Raw genomic sequence first — 26,770 nt, 5'->3', positions numbered from 1 at the left:
AATTTTTCACTACCTTAATCTCATTTTTTGTCTACTAAATACGTTACTTGTGTGTTGTAATTTAACACGCACCACTCAACCAACTCACTGAAACCATTATACCAGGAAAATAGTAGATAATATTCTGGAACTTTTGGTATATTTTATGAAATTTTTGGAGACCTGAAACTATTTTTAGTTAATTAAATGAGATAAAACGGTAATTAAAAACTAATGTTTGCTTCTGAAACCATTTTACTGGTAGAATGGTTGCACATAGTTGTATTCTGAAACCATTTTACTGGTAGAATGGTTTCAATGAGTAATTTATTAATTGTGTTTGCTTCTGAAACCATTTATCTGGTACAATGGTTTCAGAGAGTTGTAATCTGAAACCATTTTGCTGGTAGAATGGTTTCAGTAAGTTGATTATTAGTTATTTGCTTCTGAAACCATTTAGCTTGTAGAATGGTTGCACATAGTTGTATTCTGAAACCATTTTACTGGTAGAATGGTTTCAGTGAGTAATTTATTAATTGTGTTTGCTTCTGAAACCATTTATTTGGTACAATGGTTTCAGAGAGTTGTAATCTGAAACCATTTTGCTGGTAGAATGGTTTCAGTAAGTTGATTATTAGTTATTTGCTTCTGAAACCATTTAGCTTGTAGAATGGTTTCAGATATTTGTACTCTGAAACCATTTTCCTGGTAGAATGGTTTCAGTGAGTTGATGTAAGGTAGTGAAAAATGAGATTAAGGTAGTGAAAAATTGGGTTTTTTTTCCTGTGTCCAAATCAAACGAACCAAGTCTCTATTTGTAGAGAAAAAAAAATTATGAATTTTGGTATAAAAAATAAAAAATTAATTTACAACGAAATAATCGAGTTCAAAGTATTAAATGGAAAAAAATCACGCCCAGCCAATCAGACAGCGACACGTGTCCTGCCTTTTCAAAAAGCTTTCTCTCTCCGCGTCTTTCTTCAAACCACGCGCGCTTGTCGGCGCGTGTGATGCACGCGCGCGGATTTTGTGCAATCACACGCTGCCACGTGTCCTGGGGGGTGGGAAAAGAAGGTGGGGGCGCGTGTACTGTTGGGTAAATTACAGAAATGCCCCTGTTGCTCTATTCTTTCAAAAATTAAAAAAATGGGTATTTTTGTCCAACTGAAAAGGTGCACCTTGCTAACTTAGACCCAACTGGGTCTAAGTTAGCAGCCCCCATATATATATATATATATATATATATATATATATAGAGCTAGATAAATAACATAATAATTTGTTGGAGACTCAATAATCATATATTAAGATTGCCATAACAAAACAATATACTATGGTCATTTCATTTATATTGAAGGAAGTATTTGTACAATGATGGGACTCTTGACATTGTGGGTACCATCAGACCATACAAGTGATGAGGAAAACACAGTTTGATTTAATTTTGCTCCCCCAACAACAGTGACAACAAATGATTGTTTTTCATTTAATGATCTAAATGAAAGTTGTTTTGGTTTCACCATAATCTTGATTTTTGGATTATGATTGATGAGAGTAGCCTTGTAGGTTGTGTTTGGAAAGCCAACATTTGTGACTGTTCTATGAATTTTGACACGGAAATTCTTGTTATAAGGCCTAACAGGAATCACCATTGCTGGATAGTTTATATTTTTAACCATGGCTCTTTTGGAAGCTCCATCACAACTTGAGTTATCTCCACTAATCTGTTTAATTTTGTTAGCATCATACCCATAATTACATAGCATTTGGACATAATCTTCCTTAGAGATGTCATAAACAAGTCCTGGGTGAATGGCCTGTTGTGGATTGATATTCCCAGAACCATAAGCAAACTCACCTGCCCAATCATCATCACTCTTCTTCACTGGTTTTGTGGTGGTCATGATGGCAGATTTGATAGCTGCAGGTGACCAATCTGGATGAAATGATCTCACATATGCAACAACTCCAGCAACATGAGGACATGCCATAGAGGTTCCAGATAATAGGTAGTATTTCACCATAACATCTGAGTATAATTTTTGAGGTGGAACTGCAGCCAAAATATTCACTCCTGGGGCACTTACATCTGGTTTCATAATTTCTAGAACTAAATTATTTGGGCCCCGAGAAGAGAATGAGGCGATTCTAGGAGCATTGTTGTCATGGAAGATCTCACTCTTTAAAATTTCAGCTACAGGGTATTTAGTGGAATTTGTATAAGATTGAACATGAACAAAGTCCTTTGTTTCCAAGTTAAGTGAAGGCTTATCAGTGACAGAAGCTTTATCAAAACTAAAGTCTGTACTATTAATGATCGAACCAATTGCACCATTGGCATAAGCTGTTCCTTCACCTCCGCTTGCTCCGCATAAAACAAGCTTACCGTTAACCATATTTTTGTCTATACAATCACACTTTTCAGGGGTTACATTTCCTCCAGCAGAGCAAGCTTGGGCATTACGCACGGCAATTGGAAATTTGGTTCCATTTGAAGGGAAAATATTAATTGACATACCAATAAACGTCTTTCCATTTCCAAGAATGAGCTTATCAATGAATTGACGATCTATGGTAGTTGCGGCAACAGTGAATAACCAAGGTGCAAAACTGGAAACAGTACTAGGGCTAGGACCATCGTTTCCTGCAGCTTGCACTGTGAGTATTCCCTTCTCCATGGCATGAAAAGAACCGATGGAAATAGGGTCATCGAAAAAATTAATGATTCCTGGTCTACCCATAGATATGGTAATGACATCAACTCCATCTGCAATGGCATCATCAAATGCAGATAAAATAGCTTGACCGGTGCACATACCTTGATTGTTGCATACTTTGTATGCAGCAATCCTTGAATTTGGGACTCCACCTCTTGCAGTTCCATTTGCAAGACCATTAAAGCTCACACCATTCACCTCCCTTCCACCTGCTGTTGAAGATGTGTGAGTTCCATGAAAATCTGAGTCTCTTGCACTATCATCATTAAAACCGTAAAATCGTGCTCCAATGATCTTCTTGTTGCAACTGAAGTTACGTCCGCCTGCACAATCTCCTTTCCACTTTTTTGGAATAGCACCAAGACCTGATCGATAACAAAAAATAAATCAAATTAATAATCATATTTCATTTTTCCTAAGATATACATACACCCTTTTTTCACTGTTATACAAACACATAAATTACAGAGGTTCATGTTAACTTGTGCCCTAAGGGCATATGTTAAGCTACCTAAAAATAGAAATATAACATTTAATAATACAAAGAATTTAATGTTTAAATAATTGAATACACCACAAGTTCAATAAATTTTTTCCACATTTATCTTTTTAACATGTGCCCTTAAGGGCACAAGTTAACATTCTCCAATTACAAATTCAATTAAGTGCAAATCATTTTTTAGATTTCATATAAAACTTAAGTCAAATTTACTAAACTGTCCTTTTAGGAAAAAGCCACTCAACAACCTACATTAAATATTTTTAAATTAAATGAACAGTATATTAGAAATGATAACATCAAATAGTTAAAAAAATAGTAGTTAACTTTTTCTCCTAATAGTGACCAACAAATTTTCCTTTTCGAAAAAAAAAAAAAACACTCAATTATTTAATGAGTAATGCTAGCATCACACCTTTTATCACACTCCTATAACACACTTCAATCATAATTTGACACTTCGTCCACTTTTTTAATTCATTTACATGTTACCGGTTTGCTTTTTTTGAACCATTCATTTTATTTTTTAATTACTTTTTAGTGTTAACTTTTCATCTTTTTTATCAACTACCCATGAACTGGATTGTCTCTTTCATTGTTCTCCTCTGTTCAAAGGAAATTATTGCTCTTGGACATTCTTTTCTTTTTCACTCCGCTCGCACAAGTTTGAAAGGGTGTTTACTGAAGTGATGGAGAAAGTTTCGACTTATTCCGACAACGAAAATCTTAAATTTTCTGTTTCAAATTGTAAATGTTACCAAATATCATAGTAAAATTAGAGTTTGATTTTGTTGTTGATGTTGATTACACTGCAAAACGTTTTCCCAATTTGCTGTGAACTATTGGGATTTTTAGGTTGTTGCTATGCTGTATAGAATGAAGAGAAAATAAATTAGGAAATAAATCAAGAAATAAAAAAAGTAGATGATGTGACTAATTATAAGTGGAGTGTGTCAAAAGTGTGTGTTAGAAGGTGTGACCATAACACTACTCTTATTTACATTAAATATTTGAAATGATATCACATACAACCAGATGAGGTAGAATCATCTTTGTTAATTATTTACACTTTGATAATTAAATTACAAAAATAAATAATTTATAAAATTGAAACTGAAGTTTTTAATTTCTCATATTTCGCGAATTTTCATCATTCAATATCACCAATTTATAATATGATAAATCACCATTTTAAAGTTCAAAAAATTGATGGAGGCATCAAACATAGGTGGTTTTAAAACGGGGGATCGATTTGATGAGTAAATGAACACAGGGGTAAAAAAAATGTAATTAAACTTTATTTATTTATTTATTATAATAGTGACAAAAGAGTATTAAACAATAATATTGCTCAATGTCCTAAAATATTCACAAAGACCATTTATAAATAAATATATGCAAAATAAGAAATTAATTAAATATAATAATAACAAATTATTCTAATTATAAGTAAAAAAATAAAAAATATTCTAATTAATTAACTATGTATCATTTTAGTCGGGGGTAAACATTTCACTCTCTCTCACACACACATGACAATTATAAAAAATAACAACATATACATATGATAAATCCATTAAGATATTTTATTTTGAATGTGATTAAGAATATATATATATATATATATACCTATATCGTTGAAACTTTCAGATTCTGGCCAAATTCCACCATCTATGACTCCGATCACCAAATCACTTTCAATAGTTTTGGTTCGTTTGATTGATTGAGGTAAACCAAGAAAGTCCCACGACCTTGTGGTTTTAAGGTGGTACTCTTGGCTTGGAAAAACTGAGATCACACCTCTCATGCCGGAAAGTTTTATCCTTTGTTGATCGTTGAGCATAGCGGCAAAACCATTGAAACTCCTCTTGTAACTTCGAACTAAGCAATTTTGTATGTCACTATCATCGATAACTTGTTGCAACAAGCTAATATGGTGAGAAGTTGGCGAATATGATGGTTCTTTAGGAAGAGAGCCCATGTATACAATGTGAAGTTTACTGCTTTCATCATCACTTTCAATGGCATCACACACAAAAGAAATTATTGATGCAAAAAATAAAAACACAAAGACATTATACTTGGTCATTGCTTGTATTTGTGAAATAATGAATACATACCTCAAACCCAAACATCGTATTTATACACACAAAAGTGTTAATATAAATGGAAATCGTTTCAATATAGATTAAAAAAATAATATAATGGTTATTTTAAAATTATTAAATTTAAAATGTAATGATTTTAATGACAATTAACTATCATTAAATGGTCAAATATATTTTTAAAATCAATTGTCAAATAAATAGGTATTAAACTTTCTCTAAAAATTTATTTTAGGTAATAATGTAATTGGGTCAAATTATCCAATGAAAAATAAACCTTTTCAAGAAAAGAAAAAATAAAAAAAAAAATTAATTTCTCTATAGTTATTAAAAATGGTAAGAATTATTAAAACTATTTTTATATAAATTTCCATATTACAACAATTTCCATTTTATATTAATTTCCACATTTACAATTTGAAACAGAAAATTTAAGATTGTGATGATACAATGTTAAATTAATTCATTGCTTAACAGCGGATGATATGTTATCTTGCACGATATCTAAAAAACCCTCCTTGACAAATGTATTCTTATCAACAAATCTAACAACAGAGCAATTCGTTCTCTTATAGATTCACACGAGCTTCATTAATAAGTAATCAAAACTTTTCATTGTCAATGTCTTCTCTAATTTCATTTAGTTCTTCCTAGCAAAATACATGTAAAATTTCGTTTTGAATAGTTAGAGAAATGTATTTTGCATTTTGACGGATGTTTTTCAAATACTTTGTCAACTTTTTTATTGTAAGAAGCCAAAATCTTTATTTTATTATTTGAAGAAATTATTCATAATTTCTATCTTACTTATTCACCATGTCCTTTAAAAACATTTAAGGTTCACAAAAAATAAAGTATACAGACAAAAAAAGGTAATACTCCCTCCGTCCCAAAATATAAGGGAAAATTGGTCAATAAAAATTGATGTATTTAGTCCAAATTCTTAACCAAATACATCAATTTTCTTTGACCAATTTTCTCTTATATTTTGGGACGGAGGAAGTACCATATTGATATATAATTTTTAAAAAAAATGTTTGAAAGGACCATGGCTTCTATCGGTCTCTCTTCTAGCTCCCTCATTGTGGACAACAATGCAGCATGCTTATTTTTAATGTATATGAAGTAAATTAATTTTACATTGATGCCTATACTTTCTCATAAGAGTACATGTTTTTAAAACATGAATATTAAGAATAAAAAAAGTAAATTAATTTTAAAATTTCTCTCGTCTTCTTATGAAACAAACATATATTTGATTAAAATATTTCCTTTCTCCTCCCCTAACGTTGAACCAAACAAACTTAATGATTGTCTTAACTAATTGGAAAACAGCTTAAAAAAAAAAACTAATTGAAAAACACAAAAATTGTCAAATGTTGTTAATTCACATTTTTCTATGAAAAAATGAGCTATTTTAACTTACTAATAAAAAGTGTAAACTGATTTTAATCAAGGTTAAAGAGTTGAAAATTTCAAATTCAATTTCAAACAAAATAGAAAAAAGATTGATTTAACAAATTAACAACTAATATTGACTGTCAAAAATTAATTCTTATATTTGAGATAAAGAAGGATAAATACTTCATCTCATAAAAAGTGTCTCATTTGTAATATGGGTTCCTAATTAAAGTTTTGTTGTCATGTCTACTATGCAATAAAAAGTTGAAAAAAATACATTGTGATAGTTTCTTCCTTCAACCTTTTATGAATTATTTTTACATCTTAAAATGGGTGAGAGAATGTGATGAAGAGGAAGATTAGGAAAAAGTATGGTTTTGAGAGATAAATATGAGATATAAATAAAGGTGTAAGTTGCACTGCATTACTAGTATTTTCTCTTCTCTGCTGCATTGCATTTTCAGCTAGTAGCACCAAAGTAACAACTTTCCTTCTCAAGTTGGCAGGAAATGTAGGTCTCTGTTTGGGAAAAAATTATAACTGTTCTGGAGATGGAGGTAGCAGCAGCTTGTGTCAATTCAATTCCTGCAAAATACTAATAAATGATATTCCTGATGATGATGATGATGATGATGATGATGAAGATGTTGATTTCAGTTGGTTCCCTTTGCTGTTATGGGTCCCTTTAGTCATATATGTTTACTGTGATTAGAAAAAGGGTTTTGAATTTAACAAGTGAAAATGGATATGATCATATCATATGATATTGATGGTAGTCTAGTAGTCAAGAAATGTAGGAGGGGGAACAAAATATTACTAAGTTGCTTGGGGGTTACTATTTTCCACTCAGAATTTGAATTATGTTACTATTTTCGTTAGTTAATAATTTGGTTTCTTGCTGAATCAATGCTACCTGGTTAAATTGTTGCAGTTGCGGTGTTAACTTTTAGTGTATATGTAATGTAGTTTTTACAAACTTGAATTCATGCTGAAAATTTACTTTCCTTTGTGATCCATAACATTACGTACTAATACTACTTGTTTTTAGAATCCAAAGCTAACTTGGTATAAAGAAAAATCGATCGTACCTGTGAGTAACTAATTGTGATTGTGAAAAATGTTTCTCTTTGGTTACATAATTATGAACAATGTAGCACACAAGAATGAATCTATATATATAAATCCTAGATAGTTGTCCAATTGTCTATCTAAACCCTAATCCACAAACCAATCAAAACTTTTCATTTAGCCACATCACTTACATTCATTTAATGTGTGGTACTAATAATTATAATTAGAGGAGTGCTATATATAGCGACAAAGTTTTCACGAAATTATCACGAACGCGCACTGTTTATTTAGTTTTGCCGCTACCACTTGCCGTCCACTAAACTTAAGAGCACCGCAACACAACGCAACATACCCACCTCCTGTTTTTGTGTACTCTACTATGCACCACTAAATCTAAATGAATAATCTCACTCCAAAATCTGGTTCTTAATGTTATAGTGAATAGCAGAGTACCCAAACCTAGTTCTTAATCTCACTCCAAAACCTGTCTTTGTATATACTATGCTATGCACCACCAAATCTTGGGTGAATTTTATCTTCTGTCAGTCACACATCTATGGCTCTCACTACTAGAAAATTCGCTTTTAGCGACCGATTTAGAGACTGATTTTCATCAAAATCGGTCTCTAAATCCGTTAGCGACCAATTTGGCGACCATAAAAAATCAGTATCAACGACCCTGGTCACTACTCTGTTGTGACCAACCTAGCGACCGATTTTGTAGCGACCAAGTTAGCGACTGAGTTTAGAGACCGAACTAGTGACTGAACTTAGCGACTGACATAGAGACTGAGTTTGCGACGATCGTTGCGACGTATTGCACGACGCTATAGCGACTGATTTAGTGATTGAATTTAGCGACTGATTTAGTGACTGATTTGAAATTAGTTACAATGTTCATTGCGACCGATTTTACAACGCTTTAAGGAAAAACCGGTCTCTATTTCGGTCTCTAAAAATGAATTTTTTAAAATTATTAATATTATTAATTTTTTTACTCAATTATTAATATTATTAATTTACAATCACATGAAAGCAATTAAACATCACACAACAATATGAACATAATATATATTTATATTTAAGTATATTGCCATCTACTTATCCAAAAATACATAATCAATCCAAAAGATAACCAATAAATTATCACTACTACACTTGCAAGGGTCATCAGTGAATACTAAGATATAACAATACAAAAACTACATCATAGAGCCAAGATGCCTCTAAAATACTAAGATATAACAATAGTAAGAGATATAACAACACATAATATCCCACTTCCTCTATCTTGTGTCCATTTCCATAAAAGAAGAATTTTGAGCGGGTCAAATTATATTAAAGAAAGAGCATTCCTTGTTCAACTTGTAAAATCTGCAAATTGGAAGAAATTTATCAGATAAAAACATCTATATACATTAATAAAATCCTACAAACAAATTTAATCTAAAGAAATAAGCCCTACACAAAATTCAGCGGTGCTAAGAAATTAATTAGGCATGGAAAATGATGGAATATGTGAACAGAACCTCATGATCATAGTCCTTCAACCCAATTTATTAAAATCCCTGCATATATGTGAATTACAAGTTGAGATAAGTTATTAGGCACCAAGTACTAATAAGAGATGGTTGTATTATTAGTTTACTATGTTACAAATTTGCAAACTTCACACACCTTGGTGTCTTCAAACTTATAACCTTTATAACCTTTAGGATCTTCAATTGAAGCATCACTTTGCATAAGGTTCGCAAGTCATTCTTTTCAAACTTATAACCATTAGGATCTTCAATTGAAGCGGTTACAATACTTTGACAGACTCCAATTCTCCGGTAACTTGAAAAGGGCAATATAAAACCACAATAATATTAATTTGCTAATCCATTAATTCACTATCAGAGTATGTGCAATAAAATGATAAAATCAAGAGTTCAACAACAGCCATAGGTGAAACTCCACATACCTTGGTGTCTTGTACTGATTAACTAAATCACCTAAAAAAGTTAAGAACAAATAGGCACCTGAATCACATATTCAGTATCAAATTTCAAAGGGCATATATACCTGCGCAAACAAATATTATAAAAAGCTAATCACTTAATTGAAATGGAAAAGACAAAATCATGGTCAAGTGCACTTTTAGATTTTTCTGATTTCAACATATTGCAATTTGATAAAGCTAGATTTTGGTCTGCATAGATTGCTTCTTTAAATCTTGTAAGTGCCCAAACTAACAAAACAACACGAACCTATACATATTAGCTAAATTAATGAACTTCCCACAATCTATGTTATATAAATAACTAACAGTACATTTTCTTCAAAGAAACATATGGAAAGTCTTGATAAAATGCTGCTACAATTTGGAAAATTTCTTACTCTTCTGCATACACAAAGCCACAAAAGAAGGCTTAGGTTGATTCATACCTCAAAGCCAATTATAACATCCCAATTACAATGGCTAAATCAATCATCATTGAGTAATATTGAAAATCAATCATTAATAAAATTGCACATACTTTGACCTTAGGATTATAAACATGTGGTAGAGTTCAAAAATCCTAACCACCTTGTTATAGCATACCAAATCCTAGAGGCAGACTAACAATGAAGGAACAGGTGTACCTCAGTTTCAGCGGTACTAAGTTATCAAGTTTCATTATTTACTAGAAGTTATCAAGTATAAGTTAAGCACGGAGAAACAATCGATATAAGGATACCAATACTGGCTTATTGTTTTCAACTCCTTTGTAGCATTCAAAAGCATAGCCAAAAACACTCCTACCATTACATCAAAGCACAAATAAAATCAATAAATTTCAAATATCACAAATGTAAATAATCAACATTATATAGATTCAAAATGTTATGACAGTGCAAAACATACACAAGCACCTAAGTAAGAAAGAATCCTATCATTTTGTATCCTGAAATCAAAAACCAAAGATAACCTGTTAATTAACCCAAATAGGATATAATCCAATTCAATTCAACCCAACTGAAACTCAAAAACAGATCAATGTTTTTGTTTTTTAAACTGCAAATATATTAATAGCTCAAACATTAGCACAAGTGCCAAAGATAAGGATGAAGTATACAGAAGCCCGCTACCAAAGCACATGTTGCAAAAGTACATAGAAGTACATAAAAAACACCAGGACTTACAAAACAATATACCACACCTTAAACAGAACAAAAAAAAACATCCACCCCACATTACAAACCAAAACACATAAATAATATAACACTAAAAAATCATACCCCACGCAACACATATATAATGAAAACACTAAAAAACAAAAATCAAAGCCACTTGCTAAACCCAAGAAGCAACTAAACAATAAGACTTCCCTTACTGCATTGATTCTTAAAAGAACTTAATTACACAATAATGTAATTCAATATAACAGTGAAAATGAAACTTGAAACTAGCATAGCAAATGTTTTTAGCAGTAATGTAAGCAAATTCAGTATATAGGCTATCGAAGTTACCTGCTTAAGGAATTCTGCTCCAAAAGCCCTTGTGATATTCAAGTAACCTTTCACTCTACCTTTAGTTACCGCGGAAGGATCATCTGAATCCTCCTGAAAATCACGAAAAAAACAAAAAAGTAATTAATATGAATTTTAACAGAGCAATTTTCATCGAGTAAATACTCAAACTATAGTCTCCAAATTATAAAATATTACAATATATACTTGTATATACTTGAAATACAAAATCTGAAAATATTATCATTATAGTCTCCGAAATGTCAATAGTGGGACGAACCTAATTAGGTATGATTCTACATTGTTGAGAATCAAATTGAGTTGAGGATGATTCTCAATCCAAGTAGCTAAAATTGCGCGACTATCACCAACATTGATCAAATAAACATCTTCACCTTTCATCAACATAACCAAAACACAAGAACCAATCATAGCCAAAACAGGATTATGATTAACCATCTCATTAGTTATTATATTAAAAATGCATCATCAGTTTTCCTCATTGCCTCATAAAGAGCTTCTAACACATCTATGTGACAAAAACCCTCTTCACTTTTTGCTTTATTACTACTACTTCGATTTCGATTACATAGAAACCCTTTAAGCTATCATGTACAACATAAAAAATAGTATTAACAAGATAATTGGTTGCATCATGACAACTAAATCCATCATAAATTCCCACATAAGCCCATCCATGTTCCTCACAAATCACAATATTCATACGAGTCCTCACACAACCAAGGCAAAAGTGTTCCCCCAAAACTCTCTTTCTCAAACACAAACACATACACACACTATATAATTAATGCTTCCAAAAATATCCTAAAAAAGGTGATGTAAATAAACAAAATTTCAAAACCACTTTCCATGCAATGCAAGAAGCAAAATATCAAATACCTGATATGCAACACGAAGTCGTAAGATATCGGAAACAAGACTAGATGACTGATTCGAAGACAAAGGACCTAAAAATAATCGCAAAAAAAATAAAATCAGAAAGATAAGAAAAAATTTTGAACTAAGAGGGAAAAGTAATACGCACGAGGAATAGCGATCGGATATTTGAAAACGACATCGTTTGAGACAGCGGAAGGTTGAGGTCGTTATCTCTGTGACCACGATGGGAAACGTGAATGTGTCAGTTTGGGTGGAGAAGAGAAGAACAGACGTGTGAAAAGCGGTGTTGCGGTGGAGAAGAGGTGAAAATTTGGAGGGTTATACGATGGTGAGAAGAAGGGTTGTGCGGTGGTGAGGTGGTGCGGTGGTAAGGTGGTGCGGCGAAAATAGGTTCAGGCTTCTAGGGTTAAGCGAAATTTGATTTGGCTGGCGAGGTTCACTTTACAGTAGGAAACTGAAAAGTGACAAGTAAAAATTGATTTAAAAAATTGATTTGGGTTAGGCGACGGAATTTAGTGACCAAAATAATTTGGTCGCTAATTTTCGGTCTCTAAATCGGTCTCTAAATTTAATAGCGACCGACTTAGTGACCAAAATATTTTTTATTTTAAATCTTGACATTTTGGTCTCTAAATCGGTCGTTAAAAGCGAATTTTCTAGTAGTGTCTATAAGACTATATCAACACTGGTATGTTCATCAGAAAGCACTTGAATATCACCATTGCTGCAACATGCAGAGTTCAACGAAACTCAATTGAAAAACATATCAACCAAGAATCATAGACGATAAAGACAGGGAAAATATCAACTAAGAGTTTGGACAAAAGTTTAATTTTAAAGAAGAATTAGAGGAAATTTTCATAGAGAAAAAAGGGAGGTTGGTGGTAGAAGATGAAAGAGAACGAGAGAGAAGAGAGATAAATTGAATTAAATAAATGTTAGTGGGTCCGATAGAGAATGCCAGATCATTCGTGATTGATTCGTGAAGACCTTTTTCGCTGTAAGTAGCATTTCTCTTATAATTATAATTATAATTGTTTTTGGTTATTATCCATTTTAATTTTATTATTTTGTGTATTTTATTGTTTTTTGTTCAAAATAGTTAATGTTTTTGCTAATAATCTTTTGTCCATTCTTTGTGTATATAAGGAGTTGGTCGATTGTTAGGACTATTTCCTAATGTTAGTAAAAAAAAAAAAATTACTAATGGTTGGTATGTCCGGCATGATTTTTATCATATTCGATTTTGAGAATGAATTAAGTTGGTTTATCTTTGCTCCAATGAAATTCAAATTAATATAAATGACAAATTCGATAATGAAGTAGTTTATCCAACTCAGAATCATGCATTATTCAACGTCAATTGTTTTTCATGGTCAATTATATGTTGTCATTTTCAAAGTTATTTTAAAGAATGAGTTAAAAATATTGTTAACCAATGTTAACGAAGAAAATACCAAAGTAACTTCAAATGTGATGTATAAATAAATAAGTTTTTTAAATGTATAAATACATATTTAACATCTATATCACAATTAGATAACTTTTATTGTTACTATTATTTCAATTTTAAATTACGACTTATACAAATAATTTTTTGACGTTATAATATAAAATAGAGCATAAGACCCGTGCATCGCACGGGTAAGCGTCTAGTAATCCATAATTGTATTATAGCCAATAGTATCCAATGTTTTCTGGCTAATTCATTCATTTCAATGGCAACGATTGATATTAAGTTAGGATTGGAAATAAATTAAAAACATGGGGATGTAGCTCAAATGGTAGAGCGCTCGCTTTGCATGTGAGAGGTACAGGGTTCGATACCCTGCATCTCCATTTTCTATTTTTCAACCTTCAGATCCAAATCCAATCTTAAGAAATTATAGGTTTGGTTTGGGTTTTGTGTGAACAATTTTTTCTTCAAAATTAAAGACAATATGCAGGACTTTTAACACTTTGTATTACACTCTTTTTCTTTAATGGCTAGAAAAAAAAAATCCAATCTTCACTTCTACCCTCGTTGTAGGGGTTATTGCTGGGAGATTAGAGAAACATTTCAACATCACCATATAAATATTCATTCTTCACACTTAGTTTAAACAATGAGTTGATAAAGCAGAGCCTACAAAATCTATTTATCATTTTATCTTAACTCTCTTTCAAGTTTCAACACAATAATGGATATTATCAATGAATGGACCACAAGTTTGTGTTCCTCAATATTATCAAAATGTTTAATTGTAGGTTGTCTTGTGGTGATTCCATAACCATAAACTAAACTAAATCAATTAAATTCTTTCTTATGCTAAGATCTACAAGAGCCCTAAAAATATTTCACCATTAAAGCACCTGAAACCCATGTTGAAACACTATTGCTCATGAAATTGAATATCCAAATAAAACTCTTCCAAAATTGTGTTTTATGTTTTGATTATGTCTCCTCTAATATTGCTATGGTAGTTGGGTTTTGAGGAATTTTATAACCAGGATGCAACTAACGATGGAGAGAGAAAGAACGTGAATGATGATGGGAGGAGGATTAGATCCAGTGTGGTAGCAACTAATGATATCATGTAGACTCATTTAATCAAACGGTTAAGTTGATTGGTACACCGGTGAGGGACTTAATTGAGCCCTCACCCTAGACACCACCCTATTTTGGACATAAAACCCTTGTTTTTTTTTTTTTTAATCACATAAAATTCAAACCATTGCATGCAAGAAAAAAAAATTGTTGAGGAAGGATAAGGTGAGGAAGAGAGAAGATAACCAGATACATTAAATATACAATGAATCTAGAAAGTGCATTTTTTTACTTATAAAATGTTACGGATGGAGTATACGGTGTATGTGTTGTATGTGTTAAATTTTTGTGTGAAATAACATTTCTTAGCTTCAAAATCTCAAAAATGATTTTTATACTTAATATGATCTCTCAAAAATGATTTTTATCAAAAGCTATTTAAAATATTTGTATCAAAATGATGAAATACTTAAAACATTTTAAGAGAAATTATTTAAACCATATTCTCATTTAATACTTTTATAAAAAATTCTTTTAAGAGATTATGAAAAGATACTTAAAACAACAATTTGGAGTTTGGAATAGCTATAGATAAATGTAAGATATTATTGAATTCTTTTAATAACCGTAAAGTCAATTATGTCCGGAGACAAACTAATCGAATAGCTCATGAATTAGCTCAGGCCGTTCGTTTATACACTAGTCACCATCTTTTTAATTGTTGTCCATCTTGTATTGAGACTATCATTATGAATGAAAAACGTTAAGCTTGTTTCCGTAAAAATAAAATAAAAAAAAAAAAAAACATAAAGTCATTTTTTAAAAATAAAAACTTAAACAAACGGGCCAAAACTAAAGTCTGATAATCATTTTGTCTGCCAACAAAAATTTGAATTAAGCAAAAAGTTCACTTAAGAAGTACAACACAACTACTAGAACTAGACCAATATATATACATAGAATAGAATGAGAAAATGCTGAGAACCAGTGGCCTATTCAATGCAGGTTTTTCCAGGTTCTTACATTCCACAAGGTTTAACAGAAAGTTGCATCAGCATGTCAATCACGATGTCATGATAGATCAGGATCATCTTCATAATCAAAATCTTGTTCACTTGAAGCCCTTGCTCTCTTGGCATCTCTTGGCGCACCTCTTCCTTTCTTTGGTTTACCCCTATGGTAACATGATGATTTTTTAGCTTATGCAGCATACAGTCTTTACATATTTGCAGAACATATTTCTATAAACAAAGCAATTATTTAATTCAAAAACATTATAGCAGAGACACATCAGTTGAGTGCTTACTGTCCATTTGCATAAATTGTTCCACCTTTTGAACGACCAGGACCAAAATCCGATCTCCCATCTGAGGTAACAGAAATATATTATATAATTAATAGACAAAAAAATGCAAGTCTGAAATGTTGCTTATAGGATCTCACCATCTCGTCCGGCTGCAAGCTCTTCTGCCTACAATAAAAAGATGAAGATCATCTCAGAATTCAGAAATAACCTTGCTGAGATACCGACACACTTGATATACCATGATTAAACAGAATTGACAAGAAAAGGCTAAAAAGGAGGAATCATTTTATGGGATGGGAGAGGTGTTGAGAGGATAGAAGGCTCATGCTCAGTAAGGGATCTTTTGATATGTGTTTTACATACATAAAACTTGGATGAATCCTATAAGCCTTATTATTGGTCAATAATGACTAACTTTGATGATCTTGAGCTTGAAAATTATAGACATGTACTTCTCTGATTTGGTCATAAATATAAGACATGGCAAGTATAAATAAATGACAGGACCTGGCTCTCGTGTAAAACATTTAACTTTTTGATCGGAAATGTGAATATAAACTTCTTGAATAATAAATGACCAGGGTTTCAAGTACTTCTTGTATCAAAGATCAAACACATAACAATCATTAGATATAACCGAGTCTAGGAGGAAATTATAAGCTATGGCTACTGTTTTATATTTTATTAAAAGGCCTCTGAAATACTTCCTGTTTCAAATGGATTAAAACGATACCATCAGATCAGGTATTCTATGATATACTCTTAACTTAGGACTCCAACCTGTTTTAATCATTTTTATCTTACTGGAAGATTAACGTGCTAAACAATTTCAAAAACCAAAGTCACTGAAAAGCACTATGACCACTTTCATAATAATGATGTGAAAAGTGAATAAGCGATGAACAAGATCAGGTTATCTTCAATTCTACCAAGACTTAGTCACTCTTATTACTTGGTGCTCACTAGTGGACATTATTTCGTTTTATCTATTTCTGGAAGGAAGCCTATCATTGAATATTATAAACAAACCGCTGGTGAGGTCACTGAGGATAATGAAAAGAGTCTATCTTCGGGCTGAAACTTTCTGGACCGCTTCAAGCTGCCAAGAAAAAATAGATTCACCAATCTCATAAACCATGAAGAACATGAATAACAAAACAGCATGTCATTTACCTAAGATGAATAGAGGCATACAATCCCTCAATTACTATTAATTTTTATATGGAACGCAGATGTATTCAAAGACACCTGTTGATGCAATTTTATTGTGCTTTCAGCAGCACTATGCCCATCTAATATCTTAGTAAGACTCAATTAGCAGTGCATCTAAGAAAAGTCCAAGCATAGTATCATTGTGTCTAGCATTTTAGCAATCAATATAAATAATAAAACCCATGATCAGATGTGGATCTTCTTGGGAGCAGGGAGGTGCCATGGCACCCTTCAAATAAATTATATATACTATACTAGGCATAATGCAACATTAATGTTCCATCTGTTGCAGTGATAAATGCAAGCTTTTCTCAATAACAGGTTGCGGGTTTGAGTCCTTTTGCCATCTTTTCCGTATTTTAACTAATTATATTCAACAACAAAAATTCTTGCCAGTATTCGAACCCACACCGAAGGGAGTAGTATTCAAGCACAATTAACCACTGCACCAATAAATAAATTGTTTTTTTATACGTAAAATGTCTTTTTGGCACTCAAACAAAATCACTCAAGATCTGCCACTGCCCTGATTTCGCTTTTAAAGACCATAAATGAATAAAAAAATATGGAAGACATGACAGATGCCTAATAAATATGATTTGTGATCAAGTATAACACATCATACAAGTATGACATTACCCTTCAGTCCCTTCCTATTTCCTTAGGATAATCAGATACGGACAGAAAATATTGACGGTATTTCTTCTAAGGAGAAATTATATATACTTCAAAAACCACCAAGTACTAAAAGAATAGGTAGTTTGAACGTTAGATATGTTGGAATTTGGAAAGAAGAAAATTATCAGTGTTTCGGTTAGGAAGAAAATAAGCTAATGAGATTCATACAATGCAGTGTTCTTTGTTGAAGATAGGAACCCTTCAAATCCCTTTAATACATTGCCACACTGTCCCGGATCCTGTAAATAACTTGTCTCCATATCATAAACCTGTGTCAAGGACAAAATATTAGCTACTACTGCTTCCAAGAAATCATAAAGGATATCTTAAGTGCTCATTTTTTTACTCTTTTCATATCAAGCTAGTCAACTTAACCATGGAGATGGAGTTTGAGCATGACACATATGGTACTGGACATGCATTACTACATGCCCCAATCAACAAGAAACTTCAGAAGTCAATGTATAATCTAAAATAATCATATGACTAAAGAAGGATAAATTGCCAATACATTCCAGAGGTGTTACATGAACATGACATTTTATTTTTAAAAGGGGAAGACATTTTATTTATTAATTCAAGTGGCACTAACAACCATTCCCAACCAGATTCGAACTCGGCACATTGAAGCTACAAAACTAAGCTCTTACCACACTGAGCAAGCACCTCAAGTGTAAACATGATACTCCAATTTAAGCTTAGATTGCAGTTTGCTCAATTATCTTATTGCATTGGGAATGAATCAAGCAATCAAACATAATGCACAATTATTATAGAGCATAATTAAAATAAAAAAATAGTAGCAGTCAATATTATAAATTCCAAACAAAAAAATAAATAAATAAAAACTATAATTCTGTGTAGGTCAAAGACAGTTTCTGCTGATTTTGAAACAAGGAGCGAAACCCAAATGCAATTATAGAAAAAGTTACCTGTTTTTCAATATTACGAAGCTCCTCGTGAAGTTTGGCTCTTCTACTAAGCAAAGAAGCCAACATTGCTGACGGATTAAGCGTACCCTTTTGACCTAAAACAATATCAACAAAGGTTACGATTTGCAACACCATATTGTGTTATAATTTTGATCAATATATGTTATAAGAATCAATAATCAGTCGTAAAGTAACGAGAAATTAGGATTATACCTTCGGATTCCATTTTCGCGGATTGATTTATTTGAAAACTCGGCAAATGAAAACCCTAAATCCCCAATTTTATTTCGCGGATTATACCTGCTTACTTCTTCAGTCGTTTTTGGCGTTTGCTCTGGGTCGTTTTACTCAAAACTGCGTCGTTTCCTTGTTGAATTTCTTTTTTCTTTTTTCTTTTTATTAGGAAATTCAATTGTTTTCTCTAGTGTATACTGTACTATACTCGTTTTCGTTTGTTTTTCTTTTCTTTTTCTCAAGTAATCTAATAGTTTTTTTTTTTTTTAACAAGTCAAAATGAGATATGCATAGATAGAAAAAGTTGTTGAGGCAAAATCCACTTTTGATGTTTTAAAGATTACAAACATCTTTAATTATATTTTAAATGATTCTGATCATTTTGTTATCTAACAAGTGCTTTTGAGTGGCATAAGCTTAAACAAATTCTAACAATCCACTTGCAAAGTAAAAATCCTGCAAAGCTATTTTAAGACCATTCTGAGAACATTCTTAACAGACAAACTGCAGTTTTGCTTATAAGCACGTTTTGGAATAAGTGCTTTCTGGTTTTTCAAGTCAACTAAGAACAAAACAAATAAGCACTTTACAATAGATTTATGGACCAAATCACTACAGGAGATAATCTCTTTTCGGATCAACAACATGTGATGGAACTAAGTATATGCTTTCCTAGTCATGTGATGAATCATAAGCATTGATCTCTCATGATCTTTTATGGTATTGATCATCCAATGAAAACACCTGATCAAATATCCTAGACCAATCAGAATGCAACAACACATTTTTAAGTATGAGTTGTGATGTACTTGCAAAAGGACCATTTTGGGAACATTCTTCAATGGTGGTGTCATAGAAGTACTTTTTGTCTCATATGTTCTTGTACTATTCCAGCTGGTTTATTTCCAAGCTAATGCTATCTCTGAAGTGTCCTCAAGCCTATTTAAACAGCTGCACATCACAAGGAAGGAAGGATGAAGGTTCATTACATTTGCTGGTGCAGTCAAGACTGTTTCAAGACTGATGCAAGACTGATCCTGCACACAGTTTTTCAAAACCATTTCCAACTGTCATAAGTCCTTTCTCTGGTGTTTCAAACAGCTATATCTGATACATGATAGTGGAAGGAAGTAAGAAACAACTCATATGTACTTGGTAACAGCTCACATATTTTTGGATCTTATGATTCAAAGCAAAATGAAGTTCAAGACTGATCCAAGACTGAACAGAGAATCTGCAAATTATGCAGATGTTGTCTGCTGCATATGGAGCACTGAGTAACAGCTCTATTTTGCCCTCTAACTGATATACTTGAAGGTCAAGCTTCAATCTCAAGCAAACATCTATAAAAGGCAATCAAGTCCAAGAGAAAGAGCAAGAGTTTTCAAGCAATTCAAGTTATACAAAACACATTCAATCTCTTTAGCTCAAAGTCTTTTTCAAATCACTCTTTTGTATTATAATCTGAGTACTAATCTCTTTTAGAGTGATTGTATCTAAGCTTCTCTTTTGTAGTGAGTCTGAAAATAGCTTAGAACCAAATCATTTATAGTGAAATTACTCAAGTCAATACGTGACTATTGATTGAGTGTTGTTTGGTCAAGGTGACTAGGAAAGTTCAAAGCTCTAGGAGCTTTGGTAAGTTGTTGATCTTAGGTCAAGATCAAAGTGAATTTGTAAGTCTTGGATCTGTAACTTTTAAGTGATTCTAGTGGACAAACTCACAGGAGGTGGGGACTGGACGTAACCCAAAGATTAGGGGTGAACCAGGATAACTCTTTGTGTTTATCTTCTTTTCCCTTAACTTTTATTTTCTGCAACTGTTTTTTACACAGCACAGATCATTCTTAGAACGATCTCACTGAGCACAAAAATAATTTTATCACTAACTATTTATTTTGTGACTTAAGTATAAATTCAAAAAGGGTCACAATTCAAACCTCCCCTTTCTTGTGAAAAACTTTGCTACTTCAAAAGTAATGTCATCAGCACAAGATGTGTTAAGGGAGACTAGAATGTTACAAGAAAGTTCAAAATACAAAAAAAAAAAAAAATCATAAAGTAACTATACAAGATCCAAACAAAGCAAAGGACTAGACCACAAACTATGGCAGTTCAAAGCTAAAGTACCACTCATCACTTTTAACCACATGTAAGATAAAGTCTTGATCTTGTCAAACATCTGATGTACTGAATTTGCCGAGCCTATGAACAATCTATGATTTCTTTCAGTCCACACAACTCACACGCAAGCAAGCCATATGAATTGCTTGAACGAGCATCGTGCACGAGAATCCCTGCTGATGTATGATTTTATTTTATTTTTGATAATTAAGTAATCTAATAGTTTTTGTTTTTTACTAAACTAATCTAATAGTTAAACTTTAACAAAAATAAATAAAAATTTAGTTAATTTCACACATTTAAGTGGGAGAGAGAATAATCATATACTCCCTCCATTTTTTTATAAGTGTCTAGTTTGATTATATTTAGCGTTTTTAATTAACTGTTCAATTTATGTTTTAAGGATACGATTTGTCAATTATACCTTTTGTCAATTATTTTTATTTTTTTCAATAAAACTAATTAATGTTATATATTTGACGGTGAATGAGTTAAACAAACAATATATAAGAGATGTGAGTCATATACTCAATGCGTTAAGATTTTGAGTTGTAGCCTATTGTTGCTCCTGAGACTCCCCATCATCAAATAATGTGTCCACCATCTGATTTTGTAAATGGAATAAATGCGAGTAGAATGTATGTGAAAACAGAATAAAGTGTATTGCTTGGGAGAGAGAAGTTTTTTCAATAAAAAAAAGTGAGAGAAATTTAATAAATAAAAAATGTGAGAAGGCAATAATATTTTTATTTAGATTCCTTCAAAAAAATTTTTGAAGGATCCCTTCAAATAAATTGTACTAATAGTGGAATAAACGCATAAAATTCATCATAGGCATGGCTTTGTTTTCATATATTTATTAAAGAAAATTTTTCATATTCTTTTTAAATCCATGGAGACAAAAAGACTTATATTATTCTTTTCATATTTAATACATTCGTCCGCAAATATAAGATCTCTTTGAGAAAATTACGGAAATTAAGAAAGTGAATTATGCTATTAAATTTGTTGATAATTGATATTAGTTTTACAATTTTATTCTTCAAGAGAGTGAATGGGTTAATGTTTTTTTTGTTTTTATATAAGAGGGTTAATGTTTTATTTGGAGTATTTATTACAAATTGTAGAAAAAGATGCAATATAATTGAAGGTATATTGGTAAAAAAAAACAATTAATATCTGATATTTGGACCCCTTAACCATTTGATCTTGGGGTCGATCTCCGACCAGTGCATATGGAGAAACATTTTTTTTGGGAGAGGCCAACCTCTTAAATGGATCTTAGTTATCTTGAGGAGAGTAGTCTTTGTAGTTGCACCCAGATGATCCCTTTAATATTGAAAGTCTAGTTATTTTGTCTATATTACTCCCTCCGTTTTTTCATAAGTGGCCAGTTAGAATGATAACACAAAATTAAGAAAGTGGATTTTTGCAGATCTTTCTATGATACTCTTATTTTAATTCACCAATAAATTCCTATTTTTTTGCACGCACTTTCTCTTTCCAATAAATTTAATATATTATGTACACAAAAAAAAAACAAAATTTAATATGTTATGAACCAAAAAAATATTTGAAAAAAAAAAAGATTTAGTTTTTCAAATATATAACATTAATTAGTTTTATTGAAAAAATTAGAATAATTGACAAAAGGTATAATTGACAAATCGTATCCTTAAAACATAAATTGAACAGTTAATTAGAAACGCTAAATATAATCAAACTAGACACTTATAAAAAAACGGAGGGAGCATATGATTATTCTAATTTATATCCTATCATGTTCTTACGATAGAAATTATGGTCAATGACATTCGATGTACGGAATTGTGACATTTTTCTATTATAACCATCAACTATAAATATTGTTAACTGTATATTTGAAACACATAATGGGGAGTATATATTAAAATTTGTGCATCACTTGAGTTGTGATTATTTATTTTAATAAATCAAACTTACTTTCATAAGCTAGTACGAATATTCACAAGCTAGTACGAATGCTAAAATTAATAGAACTAAACTCTGATCTACCTACCAGTCACTTCGGATAAATCGAGCCTACTAACATTTGAGATACACTCTCAAATACTACTACCCTTTGTTGATGGTCATCTGAATTGCTTCATATAACACAATCTTTACCTGTTCAATCGTAGACAACTTTGCATACTTCCAACTAGTTTGAACTAGAATAAATTCGCCTCCATTGTTTTTGACCCGCCGATGACTTAATACCAGTATTGAGATAAATCCTACATCCTCATTACATTTGAGCCAACCTTGGTTCAAGCTGGTTGGAGCACAGTTAGTAGTTTTGTCGATGATGATGATGATGATCATAAGCTCATAACCTAAGGATATGACATCAATCTGCCACTATTGTTGCTTTGATGACTGGTAGTATCAACAATTTCGTCAATTTCCTCACCTGATATTTCTTCAAGAGATTTTCCTTTTGTCTCAGGAACTAAGAAAGTAAAGCAGAATCCCAAAATGTTAATCGCACCTAACAAAAGCAATGAGTTTCTCACACCAATACCTGCAGGGTAGCCTGCATCGGCTTTACTCGGGTCCTGATTCTGTGCCAAATATAAAAACCCGAATGCGCCAACCATCGCTCCTAATTTCCCTGATGCAGACGATATTCCGTGACAAGTTGATCTAAACCTAGCTGGGAAAATCTCGGCTGCCACAACAAATGTGGTAGCATTAGGCCCGAAATTCGCAAAGAAGAAAGTTAAGGAATAGAGCACAATAAACCCGTTTCTGTTTTCTTTAAGTGTCCAGTAATCATAAGGAATAGCAAGAGTGAACATAAAAAGTGTCATGAAAAAGAATCCCATTAACTGAATAGTGAACCTTCCAATTCTATCTATGAATGCAACCGTGAACCAGTAACCAGGAACTGTACTGCCTAATGCAATAAGAGTTTGTGCTCTCGCAATTCTAAAAACCTCTTCGAGTGCATTCATCGTCTTTGCAGCTGGAATCCAACCAACATCACTGAAGATATCTTTCTGGAAAAGATTTTGACTATAAAATGCGACATCAAGCAAAAACCATGTGGATGTTGTTCCGAGTAAATGCAAACCATGACGAGACATAAACTCTTTCGAAAGAAGTCCAAATTGATTCTTCTCTTGAATAGGATCAACAACTATTGTAGGTTCAGCTTTAATATCTGTGTTCAAAACCTTAGACATATCTGCTGCAGCTTTTTCAATATTCTTCTCAACAAGTGCGGTGTAGCGTGCAGTTTCAGGCATCTTAGATCTTAAATAATAAGTCATTGCAGCTGGAATTGCTCCAAACATTACGATTATCCTCCAAACATAATCGGCTTCAGGAACCGTTGAACCTAATGGATCAACCATGTAAGCTGGTGCATCAAATTTTGATTTAAATGCAGTTGAAACTAACATAGCAAATGCACCACCTGCTAAAATTCCAAAACCCTGCATAGCAAAAACTGCAGCTATAAATGCGCCACGTGTCTTTTTATTTGAGTATTCTGACATAATAGTAGCAGAAAGTGGATAATCACCACCAATACCAAAACCAAGCCAAAATCTAAAAAAACAAAGAGTTGTCATCACAGCTTTTGGTCCAGTTCCACAAGAAAGACCTGAACATAAGGAACATAAAACCATAAGGGCTAATGTCAAGCCATAGACTTTTTTACGGCCTAATTTGTCTCCGAGCCATCCGAAGTAAAGTTGTCCGAAAAGTGTTCCAACAAAAGCAATGCCGTTAACCGCTCCTGCAACATTTGGTGGTAATGTCCCTGGGTTTTCAGCTCCATTGACATGGTAGTATATGCGACCGAGTAGCTTTGTGACAAGTGATACGCAGAATAGATCGTAGGCATCGGTGAAGAATCCCATACCAGCTATGATAATTGCTGTGAAATGGTAACATTGTGTTTTTGCTACATCAAGTTTATTTAGCACTTGGATTTGCTCATTGGCCATACCTCAATGTCTTTCCTTCTCTCTCTCTACATGATTTACTTCTCTCTGCAAAATTGGGAAATGCATGCAGGTTGCAAATATTATGCTATTTTGTCTTGAATCATTTGCAAACAACACAAATATGCAAGGTTAAACTAACATGCTAGCTTGTCAAGTCAAAAAAAAAAAAAGATTTTAACTACACATTGGTCCATTACGTTTATTTTAGGTTTCAATTTGATCCCTTACGTTTCCACCGTTTGCATTAGTTAATCCTTTCCGTCAGTTTTATCACACGTGGCAGACAGTTTGCCTATGTGGAGTTTTCAAAACAAAAAAAAAGGATAAACAGGGTTTTACACCCTACAAAATAGGCAAATTTTGCATTACCCACTGTAAAATAAAAAGTTGTGATTCCCCTCGTAATATCAAGATTCTTTGTTTTATTCCCTGAATTGACAACTTGGATTTGGAATCTTAATTTTGCTGACATGACAACCACATGTGGCTTTGTTTTTGACACATGGCTTTTTTTTTTACTGTTTTTATTTATTTAATTTTTATTTTGCCATATATTGAGTTATGTTATTAAAAAAGAAAAAAAGGGGAAAAACAATCAACAATCTTCATCACTCTCATGGGAAGAACAAACAACAACAACCCATTCTTTCATTCAATTAAAAAAAATCAAAACAACACAACACACATGAATCTAGAACAACAACAAATTTTATCTTCAATCTTAAACTTCATCTCATCAATTCAATCTCTAACCCATAAATCCAAAAACATAAAAAACTCATAAGTTTCTCAAAAACATAAAATCTCACAATTCATTCTCCACCACCGGCACCAGCCACCACCACCGTTGTCGTCCATCTCTTTTTCCCACCAATTGTATCTCTCTTCCTTGCAGCATCACTCTCTTTTCCACCAATTTTCAGATCTAAATTCTGTTGTTTGTTGATTTTCCAAAAAATTAAAATTAAATCAAAATTAATGATGTCTTAAGAACATGTGTTGTTGTTGAACTTGTTTTTATTAACCCATATCTTTCACCAAAATCAAAGGAATGAGGACCGGGAAAGAGAGGGAAGGTTGTTTCCTGATATTTGAGATGAAGGTTGTTTTTTGGAATTTTTTTTGTTGTGGGATTTGAGGTGAAGATTTTTTCTTTATAGTTTTTATTTTATTTTAAATAACAATGATTTGGAATAATTATAATAATAAAAATTCTAAGAAAATCCAGAAATGCATGTCACATCATCAAAAAAGAAGATTTCATGTCTAGTTGGCGAATTAGGGGTAATTGAAGGAATCTTTATATTACAGCAGGTAATCACAATTGTTTTTTTTTTGCAGGGGGTAATGCAAAATTTGCCTATTTTACATGGGATAAATCTCTATTTACCCAAAAAAAAAAAAGTTTGCCTATATGGACAGACACATGAACGCTTGGACACGTGTATAGTTCGAACAGTGTTAGTAGAATAACTGGCGGAAATGACTAATTAATGCAAATAGTGGAAATGTAAGGAACCAAATTGATACTTTTTAAACGTAAGGAACCAAATTTAAACCTAAAATAAACGTAAGGCATCAAATATGTAGTTAGACCTAAAACAAAAATAAAAATAAAC

General features: G+C 32.2%; 3 protein-coding genes, 1 long non-coding RNA gene and 1 other non-coding gene across 21 annotated transcripts; 1 reads left to right on the top strand and 4 right to left on the bottom strand.

The window, feature by feature from the left end:
- Window positions 1-1,325: 1,325 nt before the first annotated feature.
- On the bottom strand, window positions 1,326-5,284 carry LOC123890334 (subtilisin-like protease SBT4.3). Its single transcript, XM_045939929.1, has 2 exons — window positions 4,825-5,284; window positions 1,326-3,061 (listed from the first exon to the last, which is right to left on the bottom strand). The coding sequence occupies exons 1-2, from the start codon at window positions 5,282-5,284 to the stop codon at window positions 1,326-1,328; spliced, it is 2,196 nt and encodes a 731-aa protein (XP_045795885.1).
- Window positions 5,285-8,831: 3,547 nt separating this feature from the next.
- LOC123897397 lies at window positions 8,832-12,735 on the bottom strand. Of its 16 annotated transcripts, none has more exons than XR_006805017.1 (9): window positions 12,310-12,612; window positions 11,545-12,232; window positions 11,265-11,357; window positions 10,660-10,699; window positions 10,493-10,553; window positions 9,736-9,836; window positions 9,450-9,608; window positions 9,302-9,340; window positions 8,832-9,146 (listed from the first exon to the last, which is right to left on the bottom strand). It is a non-coding gene; the product is annotated as an uncharacterized LOC123897397 (long non-coding RNA). The 16 variants fall into 16 exon arrangements; XR_006805014.1 differs by having other exon boundaries at window positions 9,238-9,340; window positions 12,310-12,604; XR_006805006.1 differs by having other exon boundaries at window positions 9,736-10,553; window positions 11,545-11,659; window positions 12,165-12,232; window positions 12,310-12,604.
- Window positions 12,736-13,930: 1,195 nt separating this feature from the next.
- TRNAA-UGC lies at window positions 13,931-14,003 on the top strand. Its single transcript has one exon. It is a non-coding gene; the product is annotated as a tRNA-Ala (tRNA).
- A 1,557-nt stretch (window positions 14,004-15,560) lies between these two features.
- On the bottom strand, window positions 15,561-19,273 carry LOC123924218 (chromatin modification-related protein MEAF6-like). 2 transcript variants are annotated; one of them, XM_045977042.1, is made up of 7 exons: window positions 19,033-19,273; window positions 18,820-18,914; window positions 18,056-18,156; window positions 17,027-17,096; window positions 16,135-16,162; window positions 15,998-16,058; window positions 15,561-15,865 (listed from the first exon to the last, which is right to left on the bottom strand). In XM_045977042.1, exons 1-7 carry the CDS (start codon window positions 19,043-19,045, stop codon window positions 15,763-15,765), a joined length of 471 nt encoding a protein of 156 aa, XP_045832998.1. In that variant the 5' UTR covers window positions 19,046-19,273; the 3' UTR covers window positions 15,561-15,762. The 2 variants fall into 2 exon arrangements, with proteins under 2 accessions (XP_045832998.1, XP_045833005.1); XM_045977049.1 differs by lacking the exon at window positions 17,027-17,096 and having other exon boundaries at window positions 19,033-19,201.
- A 3,730-nt stretch (window positions 19,274-23,003) lies between these two features.
- Window positions 23,004-25,271, bottom strand: LOC123903059 (inorganic phosphate transporter 1-4-like). The gene has a single exon (XM_045952922.1). It carries the CDS (start codon window positions 25,149-25,151, stop codon window positions 23,532-23,534), a length of 1,620 nt encoding a protein of 539 aa, XP_045808878.1. The 5' UTR covers window positions 25,152-25,271; the 3' UTR covers window positions 23,004-23,531.
- Window positions 25,272-26,770: the final 1,499 nt, after the last annotated feature.

The sequence above is a fragment of the Trifolium pratense genome, linkage group LG1 (assembly GCF_020283565.1).
Source record: "Trifolium pratense cultivar HEN17-A07 linkage group LG1, ARS_RC_1.1, whole genome shotgun sequence".
In the NCBI taxonomy this organism is placed as follows: domain Eukaryota; kingdom Viridiplantae; phylum Streptophyta; class Magnoliopsida; order Fabales; family Fabaceae; genus Trifolium; species Trifolium pratense.
This window is presented reverse-complemented; position numbering and strand designations above follow the sequence as displayed.